Source organism: Mastomys coucha, unplaced genomic scaffold (genome assembly GCF_008632895.1).
Source record: "Mastomys coucha isolate ucsf_1 unplaced genomic scaffold, UCSF_Mcou_1 pScaffold12, whole genome shotgun sequence".
In the NCBI taxonomy this organism is placed as follows: Eukaryota; Metazoa; Chordata; class Mammalia; order Rodentia; family Muridae; genus Mastomys; species Mastomys coucha.
The window spans coordinates 29,485,509-29,506,545 of record NW_022196894.1 but is presented as its reverse complement, the minus strand read 5'-3'; the positions used below and the strand labels follow the sequence as shown (position 1 = coordinate 29,506,545).

Here is a 21,037-nt window from a genome sequence, read left to right as displayed (position 1 = left end):
TGAATAAGTCAGGTAAGGGCTGGGCTTGGAGTGCTTCTTATGTCCCTGCCTCCTGAGGAATCTGTCTGTTCCTGGCTTTTCCCAGCCTCTCCCAGGCCAGTGGGTACTGATTGTTGGCACCGGAGGCTGACCCAGCTGAGTTTGGACCTCAGTCCATTGTATTTGGATGCTTTTTCTCCCATCTGCCCGCAGGCTGGCAGAGGCTCAGGACCACTGGCGGTGCAGGGGAGTCAGGGGTGGGGGAACAAGGGTTGGGGCACAGCTCTGTTGATCTGCAGGGTCTTTAGGATTGTCTGGGCAGGTGAGGCCCCTCCTCCTCTCTAGAAGATTCCTTCTAACTAGCCGGTGTGTGCGGCAGATGCTTAGAGAGGAAGTGGAGGCTCTAAAGCCCTGGTTCTCACCTTTCCTATCGCTGCGACCCTTTGTGGTTGGTGACCCCCAACCACAAAATTATTTTTGTTGCTACTTTATAATTGTAATTTTGCTACTGTTATGAATTGTAATGCAAATATCTGATATGCAGGATATGTGAGATGTGACTCCTATAGAAGAGTTGGTTGACCCCAAAGGGATTATTGAGAACCACAGCTCTAAAGAGTAGTGACTTCTCCAAGGGCATGTGGCCAATGGCACAGCTGCTCGCACATCTGGGCTGAGTGGCCAGGTCTGGGAACCTTCAGCAGAGGTGAGGCCCCTGTGCTTGTGACTGTGGAAGGCTTTGTTGTCACTTCCGTTATAGCTTATTTGTCCATTCCAACATGAAAGGACCACTTACTCATTCACTCATGGCCATGCTGAGCTGGAACCCAGAGCCTGACTCATACGAAGCCAGCACTGTACCGCTGGGCTACATCCTCAGCAATTTTACATTGAACGTTTTGCAATTCAAAACTTAAGAGTTTCGAGAAACTAAAAATAAAGTTTAAAGAAAGTTTCCCTTAAATCCCACCAACTAGAGAGTGTCGCTGTTAACAGTTTGGTGAACAGACTTCCAGACAGCATTGTGTGTGAGTGTAGGGACTTATGGTAATGGAATCACATACTGTTTCATAACCTGCTCTTTTTACTCAACAATATGTCGCAGGGTTCTTCTCACCTCGGTGGAGGCAGCCCTACCCTTTACATAATGGCTGCAGACCGTCCGTGGCCAAGGGAAGTACCAAGGATACATTTAGATGTTTTGAGAATTTTACTGTTCCCAAAATTAAATAGTCATAGCCATGAACCTAGCTGATGTTTTAAGTATAATTTATCAGGCTGGTCATTCATGTATTTATTTAATTCATTTGTTTGTATGTGTGTATTTACATGTATGTATATGAGTATTGACATGTATGTACATGAGCGCAGAGTCTCTGGACTCCGCTGGATCTGGACTTATGGGTGGGCAGTCATGAGCCACTCAGTGAGTAATGGGCGCTGAATTCTTGTCCTTTGCAAGGGCAGCAAGTGCTCTTACCTGCTGAGATTCGGAGCCATCTTTCCAGTCCAGAATTCCAGGGCTTTAACGGGGAAATCTTACAATGACTTTGTTGCATAAGGTTCCTTGGTCACCCCTGTGGATGATATCTTGGTTAGGGTTCTATTGCTGTGAAGAGACACCATGACCATGGCAGCTCTTAGAAAGGAAAAGATTTAATTGGGGCTGGCTTACAGTTCAGAGGTTTAATTCATTGTCATGGCGGGAAGCACAGCGACATGCAGGCAGACATGGCGCTGGAGAAGGCGCTGCGAGTTCTATGTCTTGATCTGTAGGCAAGCAGAGGGAGACTGTGTGCTACACTGAGCATAGCTTGAGCATAGGAGACCTCAGAGCCTGTCCCTGTAGTGACACACTCCCTCCAACAAGGCCACACCTCATGATAGTGCCACTCCCTATGGGTCAAGCATTCAAACACATGAGTCTATGAGGGCCATTCCTATTCAAACCACCAAAGATGGGAAAGAGTCTGGGGATGACTGACACCAGGCTGGTCACAGAAGCATCTTTCTGATGCCACCAGTTAGAGGGTGACAGTCCCATAAAGGCATTTGTCAGTACTTTCCATTTATCCTCCTTCCTGGGACCAGGGACCCTTCGCAGCACTAGAGAACTGGGGCCTTCAGGACCACCAGGTCGGGCTGGAAGGTGGAACAGCTTAGGGCTGGGCCCTCCATTTCCCACCCCAGAAGTTTGCTCACAGTGCCCGCCTTTCTCTTCTTTCCTCATGCTTTCTATTTCTAGGGAGGAGGACTCTGCCCCACAGAACCAGCCTGAGCCAGGGCGCACATTGCTGGCATTGGCTGTCTCGTAGACTCCCAAATGTAGTGGATTCTTTCTCTCCAGCATAGCACTGGGCCCCACCCTTCTTGGGCAGAAAAGCACCCCGACCCTCCAACAGTTAGCTAGAAGGGTACAGGGAGGGAAGCAGAGCTTTGAGCTCTTTTCAGACAACTAGGAGGCCCTGGGTCAAGGTCAAGGTCAAGGTCAAGGGGATACTGAGAAACACGTCCCTGTCAGGTTAAATGGCTTGCAACAACTTAACCATTGCAGACTCCTTGAATTCTGTGCCTCAGGATCCTTTTTGTTTAAACACTACTCAGACAAATCTCAGGATGTCACCATCCCTGTCGTTCTGCCCTGTCGTTCTGCCCTGTTTCTGAACCCCACACTCCCAGCATTTCGAGTGAGCCACACCAGTGAGCACGAGGAAACCCCCTCACCCCCTCCCCTTGCCTGGTTCATCCTCACAGATAGGAAAGAGAGGAGGGGCAGCTGCTCCTGGGTAGCACAGCCTGTTGTAAGGCCATGAGTCCACCTCACACCCTTCCCACCCTCGCCATACTTAGTAGCGATGGGAGCCCAGGCCTGCTTGCCCAGGACACTGCCCTCTTCTTGCTCTGCCCTCTCTACCATGTGGTTCTTCCCCTTTGCCTGGTACTTCTGTGTCAAGGTGCTTCATTTTCAAACCATCTTGACTGCTTTCTGGTCAGGGAGAGGTAAAGGGCTTCCCCCTAAAGTTTTTCTGGGGTATATGTACCAAACCCAATTGATACATCTCCAATGTAACCCCTACACCTGAGGCTAACAAAAGAGGGGGCTGGAAAGATTGTAAAGGCCAAAAGGCCAGGATATATATCTTCAGCGAGACAGAGTCTTCTACCTATGACAGGGAAGCAGTACCCATGGACTTTCAACAATATGGTTGCCAAACAAGGCCAGCATAATACCACCAGCTGGCATGCCAAGGGGGAGGGGGAAATTCTGTCCTCTAGGTGAAAAGCTACAGGTGCCTCTTCCAAAGAGGAGCTCCCTCAGAGGCTGTTCAATATCAAGTGGTCAGCCCAGGGCACACGTACATACGGACAGTAATGGATGGATTCGTGGACATACACGTGTGCATGTATTTAACTATGATAATTAAAGAAGAGATCACGAGTTTAGGAGGCACAGGGAGAGTTGGAGGTGGTTGAGGGAGGTGTGCGAGTGTTAGATGCAGAGCTCATACTGGATATGCTTGGAAAATACAGTTATTAAGTGACAGCTAGCATACTTCTAAAGCTTACACACTGTGACCCACTTAGTTTTCCTTGGCTTGAATTTAGCCCTAGTATGTGTTCCGCTGAAACTTTTGAGTACAGAACCTAGAGCAGTGGTTCTCAATCTTCCTAATGATGCAATTCTTTAATATAGTTCCTCATGGTGTGGAGTCCCCCAACCATAAAATTATTTCCATTGCTACTTTGTAACCATAATTTTTCTACCCTTACAAATTGTATCATAAATGTTTTTGGAGATAGGTTTGTTAAAGAGGTCACTGCCCACAGGTTGAGAAACGCTTACCTAGAACCCTGCTTATACTACACAAGTGTCCTACAACTGAGTTTCCTCTCCAGTCCTGGCCAACCATCATGACTTCCTTTTCTATATTGGGGAATGAACTTAAGGCCTTGTGAATCCAACTGAAGGTTCTGCCCAAGAGTTATACACCACCACCACCACCCCCAGGGCTATTTTTACTTTTACATTTTGAACCAGGGTCTTCTTAATTATACAGACTGGCCTTGAACTTAATCTACAATAGAGGCAGGTCTTGAACTTTTGAACTTCCCATCCCAGTCTTGTGAGTAAATGGACTTGCTGGCCTGTGTCAGCAGACCTGACCAAGTGGATATTTTAGCTAGGTATATGGCCATATACCAGACATAATCAAATTGTGAGGGCTGGGGTTAGTGGCTGGAGCAGGGTGGGTCTATGCTGGCCCTTTCTTGCAGCTGGTTTGTTGGAATCCACAGCTGGGTGATGGCATCTTCCAGAACATTTCATACACACACCCTCCCCAGTGCATAAGCCACTGGAAAGCCAGTTCTTTCTCCAGGTTTGACTCAGCTTCCTACACAAGGGTCTTTGACTACTCATCCTCCTGACCAAAGAAGCCCTAGGCACCTGATAAACAGCCCCAAACGAGTGTAAACTCAAGTTGCCTCTAACTGCATTCTGCAGAATGAAGAATTTGCCAGAAATTCTGTTCCTATCCCAGATCTGTGGAATAAGCAGGGCACAACAGTTTGCTTTGAGAAAAGCTCCAGGTTATGCTACTGACAGGCTTCAGAGTGTAAGAGCCCCTGAAGTGCAATGACCCTCAGGTGCGAGAAAGCTTCGGCATGTGGAGCAGCCATCCTGAAGGCTGTTGGGGAAGAAGAGATTACCTGTTCCTCTGTCCTTCAGTTCAGGGTGCCACCAACTCTGTGAAAACTGACTTTTCCTGGTGTTGCTTGTTTTGAGACAGTCTGGCAATAGACCCTTCGCTGGCCTCAAACTTCAACGATTTTCCTGATTGTCTTATAGGTGCCCAAATATGGAATGGGACAACATATATATATATATATATATGTATATGTGTGTGTATATATATATATACATATATATATATACACATATATATACGCACACACACACACACACATATATATATATATGTGTATATATATATATATATATATCACCACACCCAGCTATAGTGATATATATGTATCCTAGGTTGACTGCAAACTCTAGATCCTCCTGTCTCAGCCTCCTGCTGAGGGAAACATGGTAGAGAGCCATAGCCATGGGAGAGGAGCACAAAGGCCAATCTGTATTTGAGATCAGTCCAGGCCAGAAGTGCCCACCGTGAGGACTGTGGGCCTCCTTCCCCAACAGTGAGTTAACAGCGAGCTTGCCAAAGAAACGGTGTAGGGATTTATTCTGGAGACACAAGGCAGGGGCAGCGGGATGCTCTCATCCTCCTCTGCATCCAGTCCCCAGAGAAGCGGACACCCAAGAGGCTGAGGGGGTGGTGGCAGCTGGCATGAGCCAGGGATGGGGGTAGCTGAGGCATCGCGGGGGCCAGAGAACCAGTCCAGATGGGGAAGCGAATGGAGGCCGAGATGGCTGGATTGCAGAGTGGTCCCTGACTCTCACTCTCAGCCAACAAACTGGGCTCTAAATGAAATGTGGCCATCGTGGCTGAGGCAGGGCAGGGGCCTGAAGCAGGTTGGTTTCTGAGCAACAAGGAAAACAAGTTGAGTCAGGTGGCAGACAGTTTCCACCAGGATCCAAGCCTCTGCGAATGCAGGGATGTTTGGCTTTATTTAAAAAGAAACCAACGTCTTTCCTTAGCACGAACACGGCAGTGGCCCATGGCCATCAGACGTCATTTACACAACACTCTTGAAAGTCACACCTGAAAGGCACACGGCACAGACACAGTCGCCCACACAGAGTACATACACTTCTCCCTGTGAAAGTCCGCAGCTCAGACAAGAATGGCTGGCTGTGTACTGAGAGGAGGGGAGGGGCTTTCTCTCCAAAGCAGCATGGTGACAGAGATTCCTCAGGATTGTGTGACTCTGGCTGGGACACCGCCAGGATCTTCTTCTACTGGTGATCGATGTAAAGGATCTGTCCCCATCGCCCACAGGTGGGGGCGAGCCACTGGGAACCTGGCCTGTCATCAGCATCCTGAGGACCCCACCCACACAGACCAAGACACAAATAGCTCCAGGCCCACGCTGCTTCCAGTGTGCTGACAAGGCCTGCTTGCTCCTATTTCTTCTCCTCTTTATTTATTATTTTTAAGGGAGCAAGATTTGGGGTAAGAGCTGGGAGCTTTGGAAAACTTTTTCCGGTTCTCGAGAGAACAATGGCAAAATGGTGGAGAAGAGGCTCTTCCCTAGGCCTTGGCTCTCACAGTTCGCAGGAACCAGGGACCCTCTTGAAAGATGCAACGGGGCCAACACATGCAGGGTTAGGGGAAGACAGGGCTCTTCCCAGTCCCCTGGCTTGTGGTATATCCTTCGGCCCAGTTCATGACAGGGCCTTATTTTGGGTTAGCTCATGCTTCTTCGAGCAAGCAGATATGTTCACACAGATAAGGTGTGTGTGTGTGTGTGTGGTGATGTGGGAAGAGGTACATGAAGACAGGGAGACGCTAATGTTGAGACTGAGACCAGGAGAGCAAACAATAGATTCTAGGCAACAGTTTCATGGTGTAGTGAGGTCCAGGCAGGGAAGGGCAAGTCCTGCTTGCCACAGGAGCATCAAGTTCCTCACCCACTAACATTCTTACTGCGGTGGAGGTAGGGCACTTCCTTCCTCTAAGGGTTTGGGGAGGACTTCATCCCCACAGTATAGCTCTGGCCTTCCTCTCATCCCAGTCTGGCAAAATCTTGCTGTCCAGTGGGCTGGGCTCCTTGGTTGGTGTCCCAGAAGACAATGACAAAGGCTGATATGCTTAGCAACCCTGCTTCTCCGAGGGCGTGGGCCTAAGCCTTGGTGGACAAGTGTCCACAGGAGAGAGCCGTGGGGCAGCGAGAACAGGGGTTGCTGGGTGGCAGTGTGTCTCAGAGGTTCTCTAGGTTGAAGGTGTGCTCCTTTCTTGGCACCTCCCCAGGTGGCTGGTGCAGAGGCTGGAAGCTGCTCCACGGTTGCCATGGCAACTGGTCTTTTCCTCCCCCTCCCCCAACGCCCCAGCCAGCCAGGAGGCTCCAGGTGGGAGGCACAGGTTCGCTGTTAGCGCCACCAGGGTGGGAGGAGTGACTGGGCTGCTTGCCAGTCGCCTCAGGTACCGAGGGCTCCAGCAGGTGGGAAGATTTGGCCTTAACAATCATCCTGATTCTAGAAATTTCTCTTTGGGTTAGAATCGCACATCGGAGGCTTGTGTGTGAGTTCTCACCTTGCCTCTCGCATCCAACGCTTTCCTGCAGGGTTAGCTGACGTCCTGGTTTCTCGGTAGTTTTCCCTGCTCAGGGCGTGGCCTGAAGCAGCAGCTTTCAGAGAGCTCTTGGGAGGAGGCCTGCAGCCAGGGTCAGCAGGAGCAGGGCCAGCAGGGGAACTCGGTGCGCCTTGGGTCCTGGGGGTGGAGGGAGGGTGGAAGGGATGACAGGTAGCTAAGGCTGGAAGCACCAGGCCTGTGGGCGGCAGGCTTGGTGCTCACACACAGGCAGCAGCGCTATTTCCGTGTACTTTGCTAGCTCCAGACTCCTTTCTACCCCACGACAATCTTGCTTTTCCCTGGTTTCTTTACATATGTATTCCCTTCCAAATTATACCTCATGCATATTTATGTGGTTACCTCAGATCCACCAAAGACTATCGTTTCAGCTTTTATGTTCATGATCCCGGTCTATTTGGGTAACATGCCAGAGCTCCTACCTCAGTTATCTGCAAGCCTCTCTGGACCTGGGACACTTCACCTTGACAGTATTTGAAACAGGGACGCCTTCCTCAGCTTCCCCCAGGCCTGGCATACCCTTCAACTTCCTCAGAGTTTTGATTCCAAACTTCTTCACCCCTATGATTCTGGGGTGTCTCAGGCCCTTTGAAGGGGGGGTAACCACACGTGCTAGCACATCAGGCCTGCTCCCTTACCTGTACCGGAGCACTGCTGAGACAGCATCCCCTCCAGAGCAACCACGTAGTCAGGACCCAGCCAGTCCAGGTATGTGGTTTTCTCCCGGACAGGCACTGCTCGGACCGTCGCATCTTTGAAAAGCAGGTCTTGGCTGTGGTATTTGGAGGAGTCGAACATTTGGAAACCATTTGTGTTGTGGTCGTCTCCAAATAGGTCCTGGAAACATCAAAAGCAACTGCTGTGTCTGGGCTTACAGAAAGAACATCACGGGGGTCCCACAGAGCAAGCATTTCAGGGCTCTGAGTCTCTCAGTGGAAGCCAGCCACTTAGCCTCTGCCATGGAGGGAGAATGGGCAAAGATTTGCATGGAGGCACCATCTAAAGACACCCAGAAATGTCCCACCAGACCAGTTCTTGAATGCAGAACTGATGTATAGGAGACATAGTGAGAAGGGTGCAGAAACAAGAGGCGGTTTGGACAGCGACTAAGCGCATGGCTAGGCCTGCTTAGCACTTCTCAGTCTTCTTGGCAATGCTTTCTCATCATTTTATGGGGATCCTTTCCAAAGAGCCAAAACAATCTCAGAGGCTTCTGCTCTGTCACCAAGAGTGAGAAGACAGTGAGGGAGTCGATGGTGTCATCTCTAACCCCCCAGTGTCACAGGAGTGATGCCACTTCCTTCCCTGATGGCAATCCTTGCACTGAATGTGCTTTGGGCAGCCCCAATCAGCCAGAGGAAGATGTGACATGATGCCAGAATATCACCATAATATACCACAGCAAACATAACACCAACAAGCCAGGCATGGCGGCCTATTCCTGTAGTCCCAGGGCTCAGAAGAGAGTTGGAAGACAGCTGGGGCTATAGATAACACTGTGAACAAAGGTCATCTACAGAATATGCATAACGTGTGCCCTCTGTTGAGTAGTAACCAGGGGGAAAGGACAAAATGGCCGTGGTCTTCAGTCATGGTCTCTATGACTTATAGATTCTCCTGACGTCATCAACTCGTTCAGAAAAATATACACCCACACAGTATTTATCCCCATTTAACTTCAGAGAGCTTGAGGGACCAGTCGGGGGAGCCATGCAGTCGAAGGAGTTGTTCCTGGAACAGACTGACTCTGTCAGGACAATGAGCAGAGCGCATATAATTTCAGTTTAGGGACAGTCTGGTGGCCCTGCTAGTCTATAGTTCTGGTGGGTCAAAGGAGGTTAAATTCAGTCTAATCAATGGAGTTGGGAGGGGAGACAGTGATGTGGGGATCTGGGAGTCAAAGGAGAGATGTTTCAAAGAGAAGAGGTTTGAGGCTCAGGAGAAGGGAGCCGTGGGCTGATGCTGTGCTGTGGTGTGAGGTCAGGTACAGAGAGGCCCTTGAAAGCGGCCCTCAGATTCAACAATGTGTGTCAAGGGCACCTTGACAAGAGCAGTTTCAGAGATGTAGTAAGGACTGTCTGGTGTGGAGCTATCCCCAAGAGAGACCAGGAGAGGAGTCGATGGGCTTAGCATGGAGATAGCTTGAGGAATTTTGCTTTCCAAGGGAGTGGAGAGCAATCTCCAGGGAGGGGGCTCTGGGTTTGAGCTCCCGGGCCACACAACAATAACAGCAGTGGCAAGGAGCAGGGTTGTAACATTCAGAGAGGTGAGGCCAGGAGGGTTAGTTTGCTGCTTGTGGCTGGTGAAGTAGCTGTTTGTATGATCATGCAGTCGAGAAGGAAAGTTAATGATGTAGGAAATAGAGGGATGACCACTGGGAGAACGTCTTGGCTGGAATGAAAGCCATACAGTGGCCCCTAGCCTCCTCAGTGTCCTGTGAATTCTGCTCCAAGTAGGCAGAAGTTACCTTGAGGCTTGGGCCCACCCCTCCCTGAGGTCACTCTAGCTTGGCTCACCTGGGCCTTGTCCAGAAGTCCATACACAGTGAAGATGTTGGTGTCTGGATGGACCATGACAGCGTGGGATGGCATTTGTGCCAGGTTGCAAGCTTGGAACTGGTTTACCTCAGCCCGTGCCCCATTGGGGCACAGTAATTCATAGTCTTGCCACCTGAGGTGAGAAGCCCAGGGCTCAGGATTGTGGCCTGAGGGACATCATGGGGTGGGAAGAAGGGGAGGGGGGAAGAAATCCGTGAGACCCTTCGAGGGAAGAGGTGGTGATATCTGCACAGCATCCCTAGCTGTGCTCTTGGCTGTCACAGGAGGGACAGAACCCAACTGGCTGAATGTGACACCGAGTGCTCAGTGTGACAAGCAGGGTTACAGCCCTTGCTTATACCACAGGGTGGGGGTGAAGTGGAGGACTATCACCTCCACTTTACAACCCTTTACAGTTACAAAACCAGGGAAGGCTCTTAAGAAAATCGCTTTTAAGACAGGATCTCACAATATAGCCTACGCCGGCCTCAAACTATGATCTTCCTGCCTCGGCCTGCAGAGTGCCAGGATTGTGGGACTGTGCTGCAGATGCCAGATCCTGATATCTTTATGGTTTTCCCCTCTGGAGCAAGAATTCCTATCCGTGGGTTATGCCCTTGAACCTGGGCATGGGGCAAAAATGAAAGCTAAGTTCTTAGAGAGTAGAGGGTGTGACATCAGCCACGCATGTAAGACACAGTCCCGAGGACCACCACCTGTGAAGAGGCTCACTCTGTAGCTCTTAGGTAGAGGCGGGAGTCTGCCCACGTGATGCTGAAACAAGGGGCTGCTCTCAGAGCTTCCCACGAAGAGCTACCCTGGGGAGTCACATCATCTTCGTTATCTTGGGTGCTCACTTGGGCTCCCTTTCCAGAGGGAATGTCAGGTGGGTTCCAAAGACACTAAAGGACCCTGGGGGGTACGAGTGTCATGGCAGCCGAATCTCCCACTGCTTTCTCTAACACACTACCAGGCTTGGGAACTAGGCTAGCTCCCTTCCCTGGAGGGTGGGTCCTATGGTTCTGGGCAGGGAGGCCGGCCTATGGCAACAGGAGGGCTGTCTCCAGCTCTGTTGGGACCATGTCCTGTGACCTCAGTGACCTCTGAGCAGTGTATGTTGTCGGATCTGAGTTTTCAATACTGATGTTTTTTCCTCAGTGTCTAATTCCTTCCTGCTCCGAGCCACAGCTGTGCCCTCTGTGGTGTCTCTGGAAAGACAGCATTAGGAAAGGGCAAAGAGGACTGAGCGTGGGTTTTTGGAATTTCAGGGCCAGGGCACAGCAGGGTAGGCAGAAGCACAAACACTAAGGTGCTGTGGGTACGGGGTGGAAGCTGAGAGGTTCTGTACGCAGACAGGATCTCGGAGGTGGCTTTTGGGGACCTGAGTGTCTGGGCTGCAGGAAACACAATTGTTTGTGTGATGAACTGGCTGGCTGGGCCCTGCCTTGGGGAGACTTGAGTGGACTTCTCTGCACAGGGCACTGACCTGCTTCTGACCAGTGATCAGAGGAGAGCCCACGGGTCTCAGGGCCCCAGAAATATCTGCAGACCAGCTGAGATGCAAGTATTATATAAAATTGAATTCTGTAGTGGGATATAAAATTGTCCCCAAAAGCTGTTCTTACATTGTGGCTCCTGGGGCCCCTAGGCTCTTGGGGTGAGAGGGTTCCAGACTCAGTTTCTCCAGAGTACTGCTCAGTCTTTAAACCCAGCAACACCCCGTGCCTGGATTATTCTGGAGACCGGAAACAGCTCTCTCACCGCCCCCGCCTCCTGTTTAGCTCCAGCCCGAACCCCAGCATGTACCATTTGTGTTCTCAAAGACAGTCGTGTGCTTGATGAAGGCCACGTCCCCTGCATTCTCCACAAGGCACCTGTCACACAGGAGGGCAAGCTAGTCGTCAGAAAGACAGTCCTGCTGCCAGGGCCAGGCCACAAGACCGCCACACCTGCCACTGAGTACCTGAAGGCCCCGCTGTAGCCGTAGTATCTCTCCTGGCTGCTGCCCACACACTTGTTACCGCCCTTCTCGTCTCCCACGCAGAGCGCGCACAGCGAGGAAGGGTAGTCCTTAGGGTTGTTTACAGGCACGCAGCTGGCATTGAAGAACTCGCTCACCGCTGGGGCAGGAATGGAAAGGATGGGATGAGGGGCCAGGAGGATGATGGCCAGGGAGGAAGGAGATGGGCAGACTGTAGCCCCACCCCCACCCTCCCACAGGCCTTGGCCTGATTTTCCTCAGGGATGCGGAGGTCCTAATCCCATGATCCAGTCTCCCTATTAGAGCAACTGACTACTGTCAGGAAAGAGAATTATCAATTTTAGTGCCTTCCATGTGCTTCAAGGTAAGACAACTAACTATGTTTATTTTCTGGGTTATCAGCCAGGAGAGGTGTGCGACCAGCCAGCTCAAGGACCTCACTAGCTTCGGACTGTGAGAATACGGGGAGAGCTTTGCATGAGACATGTGTAGCTGGCAACTAGCAAACATTTCTCTTTTTTTTTTTTTTTATTTTTGAGACAGGGTTTCTCTGTATAGCCCTGGCTGTCTTGGAGCATACTCTGTAGACCAGGCTGGCCTCGAACTCAAAAATCCACCTGCCTCTGCCTCCCAAGTGCTGGGATTAAAGGCGTGTGCCACCACTGCCCAGCAAGCAAACCTTTCTTATTCTATCCCCATCTTAGCACTTAGATATTTGGGTACAAAAATACATGCCTGCCACTTTCCAATGAGGTCCCCAGATGCCTAGGCATGGGGACAACCCAGGCTCACTCTTGTTCCCATGTCCATTCCCTAACTCCCATTGTTCAGTGTAAATTCTGCATGGATTGAGGGGCTGGAACACCTAGACATATCATAAAACTGTTGGGGGACACACCTAGGACCATGTCAAGAACAGGTGACCTGTTAGGGTTGTTTCACAAGGCCCCCAGCACTCAGAGCTGACCATCTCCCCCATTAGATCCCAAAGAGCTTCGGGGTCTGTGTCCCTCAGAGAGAGAAATACCTGTGAGAACATCACAGTCCTTGGGCCGGATGAACCCCCGCTGGATGAGGGAGCCTATGGGCACCTCCCAGCCCGCAGGGGTGCCCAAGCCGGGGTGGCAGGACCGCTTGCCACGAAGCTCGTCCAGGGTGAAGGAATAGGAGCTGTCCCGTCTCGCCACAGCCACCACAAAGTAGGAATTGCTCCTGTCGTCCTCTGCAGGGAGATGAACACCTTGAAAGGGAGCCCTTGTCAGAGCTGGGACTCATGCCTCAAATGTCCCCTCCTATTTGAGAGCTGTGCTGTCTCATCTTGGGGCTGCACAAGTCCAAGGCTGATGTCCCAGGGCCTTTAGGGGGCAGTTGGCGTCTCCGCTCTTCACCTGGCTGAAACACCCCAGGAATGCGGGCATGGCTGAGACCTGCAGACACATTCTCAAAGCCCAGAGACAAAGTCAAGCCCAAACCACCGAGAAGGTGTGAATGAGTTAAGAAGCAAACAACTCCGCCATCACATCACGTCAGGGAGAGGGCAAGGTGACCCTATCGAACTGTGGGGGTGGTCTCTGTGTGTAGCCTGGGTTGGCTGGTAAGAAGGGCTTTTATAGTAGTTAATGAGGAATTTGAAAGTCGGAAGACTATGACTGGGCTCTGCAAAGACGAGCATAATTCCTCGACCCTGTCCAGAAAGTCTGTTGACGTTTAGAGGTATGCATCGCACAGATGGGTAACAGGCCTGGAGTAGGAGGGCCTTCTCAACAGAAGGCTGGCAGAAGGCTCGGGATGAAGCGTTGAAGGAAAGTTAGCAGTCCTTAGTTTCAGAGTTACAAAAGAATCAGCCACCAGGCAGGGACAGGGATACGCACCAGCATACAGCTCCCCAGCTGCCGGAACCAGGCCGTACACCTTTCCTGCCTTGTAAATGTCCTCCCCACTCAGAGTCACAGCATCGATGTGCCCAGCCTGCAGGGAACAGAGGGAGGCCCAGTATGCTTCTGAGTAGCAGGAATCCCCAGAGATTTCCTCTTGGGGAAAAGAGTTAGTGAGCTCAGCCTCTCTTCCTTTGGGAGTCACCCCAGTTGGGAGAACCCCAGTCTGTCCCTACCTCATCCCTTCCTGCATTTGTGAGGATGCCAGGCTTAGAGGCTGCTGAGAGGTTAAGGTCAGCCAATACTGGCGGGGCACCCAGCTCCTGGCAGCTTTGCCAGCTTTGCAGAGCAGGATTGCTAAGACTTTCCCACATCCCTCCCCTGCACAGCATTGCCCTTGGTCCCCAGGGATTGCCACCTCCCAGAGGCCTGAGGTCTCATAGCATCTCTTCCATGGGTAGTACACTTCTTGGGCAAAACACAGCTCCAATGGCAGACTGGCCCAGAGATTAAAAGATGACAGTCCTGGGGCCTCAAGATTCCCCCTGAGTGTTAGGAACAGGCCGTATGAGAAGGCAGCAGGCAGCTCTTCTCTCAGAACACACTGACCTCTCCCCTTCCAGGTCACCTACACCCCACCCCACTTGCTCATTCGAAAGCCATTTGATACTAGACTAGGGGTTATGTGGTAATAAAGCCACAAGTATATGACAAGCCACAAGAAGGGTCAAACTGGGGAAGAGGGACCCAGGTACCCTGAGGGCACCCCACACTACTGCAGGTGTGGGCATTTGTCCCAATGGGTGCACCTCTAAGGCTTTCTCCTTACTCAGAGTTTCTGACACCTTCTGTGATACCAAGGGGGACACCAAGCCTGAACCCATAGCCCCAGTCTCAATCACTGTAGAATTCAGGAAAAGGAAGTGGGTGCCATATTGGACATCATCTGCAGAGCCTGGGATGCCAGAACTGAGGCTCACTGAGCCTCTTGCTGGGTGTCTGAGGGTGCCTGGGAAGACTCTGCTCCTTTCTCCACAGGCCTGGGTGCCTCCTTCCCTGGCTCCTGTCAATCCTGTGAAGGCTGTGTGGATACATCTCCAGCTGAGAGGCAGCTGATCCTGCCCTGTCTCATCTTTCTGCCACAAGGCAGCATTCAGAAAGAGCTACCCAGAGATAGGCCAGTCTGCCAGGCATCAGGGAATAGATACCCTCTGTTCCCAGCCTCTCTTTGCTTTCGTGTCCAGCCAAAGAAGCCAGTAAGACAGACCCAAATGGGATGGAGCAAGGGATAGAGTTTTACTCGTGGATTAGTGGTTACCAAGACACCTGTCCAAGTCACAGCAAGTGCTCAGGGAAGAGACCGAAATCAAATGCAGGAAAGAAATACCAAGCATCTTTCTATCCCTTCATAGGTAGGATGCAGTTTTCATACATTCCTATTAAATTCCTATTTTGTGCAGTAGATCTTCAAACACAATGAAATCTATTTCTAAGTGTGGGTTGCCAACAGATCATCTAGCAAAACTGTGAACTCTTACTCTCACCATGTATGGAGGAAACAGGTTCAGAGGAGAGAAGGGACTTTCTCGGACCAAAGGTCTGTTCTCAGCTAACTGTGGTCTTTCCTCCTGCCTTCCTCTGTGAGCGTGTCACAGGACCCTCTCCCTGCCCTTACCCCATAGGGTACTACAGACAGCTGTCCCCTCCCTAGCCCATTGAAGTGCACCTGGATCTCTTCCATGCAGTGCTCAGCGGACTCAGCTGACACACACTGGATCTCTGGCTTGAGACTCTGGCGGCTGAAGGCCACGGCCATATCTCCACACTTCTGGATCTCAGGCGCCGACAGCACACACCAGCGCAGGTAGTGGGGCAGCCCTGCGTAGGGTGTACACGGGGGCTAGTACATCAACAGGAAGCCTTTCAAATCAGGCTTCAAAGCAGAGAAACTCTGAGTGGTCTTCTTAACCATGTGACCAGGGTGTTATTTACCCACTTCCTCAAATGGAAAGCTGAGATGCTTGAGGCAGACTGGCTGCTGTGTATTGAACTCAGCCTGGCATTCTGTTTCCCCGGCTATGGGTGGGAGCTACCCAGGGATGAGGGCGGGAGGCAGGAAGCCCACTTCTAGGCTCCAGGGATGAGATAACCCCTAAGCCCGAAAGGTGAAGAGGGAGGAGAGGGAGGCTGTGGAATCGGAGCTGACGGAGCTGACGGCACACACTAGTTCTGAAACAGGCTCTGAGGACCCTAGTCCCAGGCCCTGGAGAGTCTTGCAGGTTTCCACGGGTCTCGCTATAGGATTGCTTCCACTCCAAAGCTCCAAGAAGAAGCAGAAAAAGTGACAGGTTCTCCAGGGGCCACAGGGCACACATCAGACTGCCTGGAGAGGTGTCCTGCCCTAGCAAGCCTGGTAGAGAATCCCGCCATGTTATGTCCAGGCAGGGATGGAGGCTGGCAAGGGCAGGCGCAGGAGGACTCACGGTTGGGATCACAGAGCAGACCCTTCATGGCATGCAGGTATTCCTGGCCCAGCCAGGCCTCGTAGTTCTGCGTGGCGATGGGCACAAGCTCCAAGGTGGAGTCTTTGAATAGCAAGTTCTTCTGGCCGTAGGCTTTGGAGCTGAACATCTGGAAGCTGCTGTCTTCGTGGCTGAACAGAAGCTGCATGTCAAGAGTAAAAATCGGGGTGGTGAGGCTGCTGTGGGCCACATCCTTTCCGCCTGTCTGTCACCTGTAACTCCTTGCTTACAACCTCAGGTCAAATGCCCGCTCTGCCACTTCTTCACAGGGCCTACCCTGATGCTCTGCTCCCTCCACCTCTACCTCATCAGCCCCCACCATTTGATCACAGGGCTTGTGGTTCAGGTTTAGATGGTCATAAGCAAAAGTGATGACTGGGTGGTGGCTGACATTGCAGGTTGTCTACAAAACATTGTTCACCCCAGTTAGCCAATGGTACAATCAATATCTTATTTGCACATAACTGTTGTTTTGATTTCCAGTGGCCCACATAGGAAGGGCTTCTACCAAGGGGTGCTGAGACTGAGGTGTGCCCATGCTCTGGCTATCTGCCAGCCCCACCAGCTTGCAAAGTACTCGCCGCTCACACTGATCTTGGCTGTTCCAGATCGAGTCCTTCTGGACCTTAGCCCTGAGTCCCTCACCCTAAGGGCCCAGTGCTATCTGGAAGCTCAGCAGCCCACCTCACCTGGCCTTCGTTGAGCAGTTGGAATATGAGGCCTCCATCCATGTCACCCCTGACCACCACAGCATGGGCAGGCACCTTGGCCAGGTGGCAGCGTCTCCACTCAGTGATGTCAGCCCGGCTGCCATCCCTGCACAGTAGCTGGAAGTCCTGTGACATCAGGGCCTTGCCCCAGGAAGGCAGGGTTTTCCCTGGAAGGTAGAAACTGGGGAGTCACCTCCTGCATTCACAGAGGGTGGGAGGGCAGAGGGGCTAGAGAGGGGTCTGGAGGAGTCTGGGTATTTTGGTTGTGGGGACCTAGCATTCATGTTGGGGGTTCTTCAGCTGTATACAACGCCTCTTCTGTATACTTTCTACCTTTCTCCAGTTTATGTTAAGATGGAATTGAGAGAGTATGACCTAATACAACACACAAATATGGCTACTTATGGAGGGTAAGATGTGAGAGCTAAATGCAGCAAAGTAGGCAGGGGCAGGGAGCAGGGAGCATGGTGTAGGGTGCAAGGTGCAGGTGCAGGTGCAAGGGGCAGGTGCAAGGGTAGGGGTAGGGGGTGGGGTTCAGGAGGCACAGTGACTTGACTGTCCTCAGAGCTGTGGCCCCAAGGGAGAAGAGTAACCCCCTAAACTTTGCCCAAAAGCTCCAAACGCTACTATTTTGGTTTATTCTCCCTTATGATCATTTTTCAAATTCACTCATGCTACAATGTTGATTAGAAACACAAGGCAGAATATAAAGTTTATATCTATCATGTGTATTGGTGTTTGACATGCATGTATGTCAAGGTACTGTGTGTGTGCCTGGTGCCCATGGAGGTCAGGAAAGGATATCAGATCCCTGGAACTAGAGTTACAGATGGACATGAGGCACCATGTGGGTACTGGGAGTTGAACCCAGGCTCTCTGGAAGAGGAGTGATCTCTACAGTCCCTAACTGTATGTATTCTTTATTTTATTTATTTTTTTGAGGCGTGGTCTCACTAGGTAGCTTTGGTTGATCTGGGGCTTGCTGTGTAGACCTGGCTGGACTGGAGTTCTGAAGTGAAGGGATTGGAGGCCTGTATTGGCGTGCCTAGCTTGGTTTCTTTCTTTCTCTTTTTTAAATGCAGAAGTGCTGAATGTTGGGACAGTGTTTACATAATAAAACATGCTATGTCTTTGGCCAATTATTAAAAACACAAAGAGAAGGAAGAGGTGGCTATGGTGGCAGCTGGGCATGCACACATGCCTACAACCCTAGTGCTTGGGAGACCAACGCTCGAGGGTTTATAGCTTACACTACACTTTTATTTATTTATTTAGTCTAACTAATATCCAAGTCTGTATTCAGAATAGTTCATTTTTGTAGGGCTGTCCTGTCCTGCTGACAATTCTTTGTGCTTTAAGACCCCCACTTTTAGAAATAAACAAAATGACTCCCTAAACCCAGACAACAACAAAAACAAGAAACTCAACCCAAAACAAAGAGGGTAAGGCTCACGCATCCTAACCAGGCAAAGGTCAGACATGGCTGCAAGTTGGTGGGGAGAAAACTAAATCTTGCCACACATAATCTCAACTTCAGTTTAGGGAGGAAAAACTGCCTACTGATCTTCAGGCAACTCCACATGGAGGGCCTGTTCCAGCTATGCATGTAATCCTAGCACTTGCTTGCAATCCTCCTGCCTCAGCCACCCAAGTGCCGGGATTATAAGCATGTGGCACTGTGTCTGCCTGAAAGTTCTAAAGGTCAATTACTACAAAATTAAAAACAAAACAAACAAAAAGCCATACCAGAACAACCCATCTAAAGCAAGACTGTCTAAGGAGAGGCCAGGTCACAGGGTAAATGCCAGGAACGGGCAGGACAGCGCCACAGTTAGAGCTCTGCTTGCCCCAACCCTTGCTGCACCAAGCAGGAATGCCGATGGCGAGACTGTCTTAGCTTGGTACACAGACTTTGGGACTCGTCCAGAGTTCCCCAAGGAGACTCAGAACAGCGCTGGACCACAGTGCTGCAAACTATCTGGGGTCAACCCGGGCTGCTGAGCCTAATGCCTCTCACCATCAGTGTTCTCCAGCACTGTGCTGTGCTTCACGAAGGCCACGTCACCGGCTCCTTCCGCCAAGCACCTGCGCAGGAAAAGCCGTGAGCCTGGACGGGACATGACCCCTGCTGTGGCCGCTCAGTTGCTCCTACCTCCAAACTTCCTGGAGGTTTGACCAGAGCTGCAAGGGGTGTTCCTAGGAGGTATATTTTACAGTTTTGCAGTTCTGGGAGTGTGGGGGGCTGATGGTTGGCTGTGTGGCTTTGTGTGGACTCATCCTAACCATCACGTGTCATGTGGCCAGGAAGTCAGGTGGGGTGGGGCTCCTCTGAGGATTAGGGGTCTCTTATGGTCACTGCAGGTCCTGTGCTGCCTCCCTTAGCCTGCAATCCAAACCCCAGACACCCAAGGTATTTTGAAGAAGACGCTTCTCTGATACAGGGGACTGGACTAGAAGGCCTTTCATGCCATACCCAAATATTCTGAGTAGAAAGGATGATGACTTTCATATATTCTCCCATTATGGGAGGCAGGTTGGGCAACGGGATGTCTTGGGTCTCTGCAGCCAGAAAATAAGCAGAGTGGACTGGCATGGGGGGCGGGGAGGCCTGGGGGTAGGGGAATTATCAGAACAGAGGCCTCTGAGGGCAGATAGCCAGGGACATGGGGACATAGTAAGGACTGTGTCCTCATTCTGCGGTTAGAACTGTACCCCCTGGCCACCAATAAGCCTCCCAGCCTGGGTGTGGACACCAAGGGCTAATTCCTACAGGGACTAGGAACTCTCCTGTGAGACATGAGATTAGACACGAGCCCTGAAGACTCTCTGTTGAGTCATGGAAGGCTAAAGTGCCAGTCAGGACCAGCATAGAGAAAGGCCAGCTCCAGTGTCCAGTCACACCTCACTGCCCTCCTGAAGGGCAGACATCAGAATGGGGTCCCAGGGGCAGCTTGAAATGGCTTTTTCCATTTTCTTTGGTCAGAGTCCTTCCTTTTCCAAATACACCAAACTTGTTGACTTTGTGAGCAAATTCAGCCTGGCACCTTCCGGTTTCGTGTTTATAAACTAGCATGGCTCCCTGCATAAAGGCCTCTTTGATGCCCTGTTCCCTGCAACCCTGAGCTTCTCTTGCTGTACCCTGCCCCAGCCCCCTCTCACCGGAAAGCTCCACTGTAGTCGTAGTATCTCTCTAGGGGACTCTTGTCACACACGTTGTGCCCAGAAGAGTCACCACGGCAGAGGCGACAGAGGGACTCGGAATGGCTGGTTTCTCCTGTCCCGGGGACGCAGCTGCCCCCAAAATAATCACCAACGGCTGCGGGAAGGAGCAAAGAGAGGTCGCTGACCCCACCCTGGGGAGTCAAGTGAAGGAACACGGGGACTGGATCACACCAGTATTCCCAGACTGGGACCCGGGTGGGGCTGTTGCTGTGACTGGGAAATAAAACGTTTTCTCTAAATGTCTTCACAGCACAACTGAATGCAAACTGGATTCTGCTCTCCCTGTAGAGTTCATTTTCAAATCAGCTGCTTGCAGTCTTACCAAAAGAGGGGGAGGATCAGAAAAGAGGCCTGGGCGGTCAAGCCGTCTGACCTGCAATTTGTGTGTGTGTGTGTGTGTGTGTGTGTGTGTGTGTGTGTGTGTTTGTCTCTTTTCTTCATTAGTACGGCTCCAGAAACACCTTTTCACAAATGCTTGCCCTCCTGGCTGGTAATCGGCTGCCCTGAGAGGCTGTGGACATAGGCTCTCAGGTTGTCAGTTATATCATGGCGGGGGCCCATAACCACCTGGGGGCTCTTATGGGTGAATTCAGCAGTTTGTTTGGGCCCTGCAAATGTGGTGTCTCATCCTGGAGAGCTCGGGACACATGTCTAGACAGACCACCCTCAGCAGCCCACACTAGGCTGATCTCTTCTTTGTCCTCTTCCGACTACCCCTGGCTCCTGGTTGGCTCCTGCCCCTGGCTGTGTTGTTTGGGGCGTGGGAATGAGCAAGCCTGAGTCCAGCTCTGTAGTAGCCAACCAGCAGAGTAGAGGGCGTGGCTTCACTGGCTGTAGTCAGGGAGGCTCCTGAAGGAGGTGGTGGGGCTTTGCAGGTTCCGAAAGTGACAAGTGACAGGAGGGAGGGAGGGAGGGAGGGAGGGAGGGAGGGAGGGAGA

General features: G+C 51.4%; 1 protein-coding gene across 1 annotated transcript in view; it reads right to left on the bottom strand.

The window, feature by feature from the left end:
* Positions 1-5,556: 5,556 nt before the first annotated feature.
* Meltf (melanotransferrin) overlaps positions 5,557-21,037 on the bottom strand; it is a 20,954-nt gene continuing 5,473 nt past the window's right edge. The window contains exons 5-16 of the mRNA XM_031364602.1: positions 20,037-20,193; positions 18,895-18,962; positions 16,857-17,044; positions 16,129-16,309; positions 15,372-15,523; positions 13,643-13,739; positions 12,799-12,993; positions 11,754-11,910; positions 11,597-11,664; positions 9,770-9,957; positions 7,892-8,090; positions 5,557-7,373 (exon numbers count right to left, since the gene is read on the bottom strand). Of these exons, the coding sequence (XP_031220462.1) occupies positions 7,294-7,373; positions 7,892-8,090; positions 9,770-9,957; positions 11,597-11,664; positions 11,754-11,910; positions 12,799-12,993; positions 13,643-13,739; positions 15,372-15,523; positions 16,129-16,309; positions 16,857-17,044; positions 18,895-18,962; positions 20,037-20,193 (1,730 nt within the window). The 3' untranslated portion in view covers positions 5,557-7,293. The remainder of the gene's footprint in view (positions 7,374-7,891; positions 8,091-9,769; positions 9,958-11,596; positions 11,665-11,753; positions 11,911-12,798; positions 12,994-13,642; positions 13,740-15,371; positions 15,524-16,128; positions 16,310-16,856; positions 17,045-18,894; positions 18,963-20,036; positions 20,194-21,037) is intronic.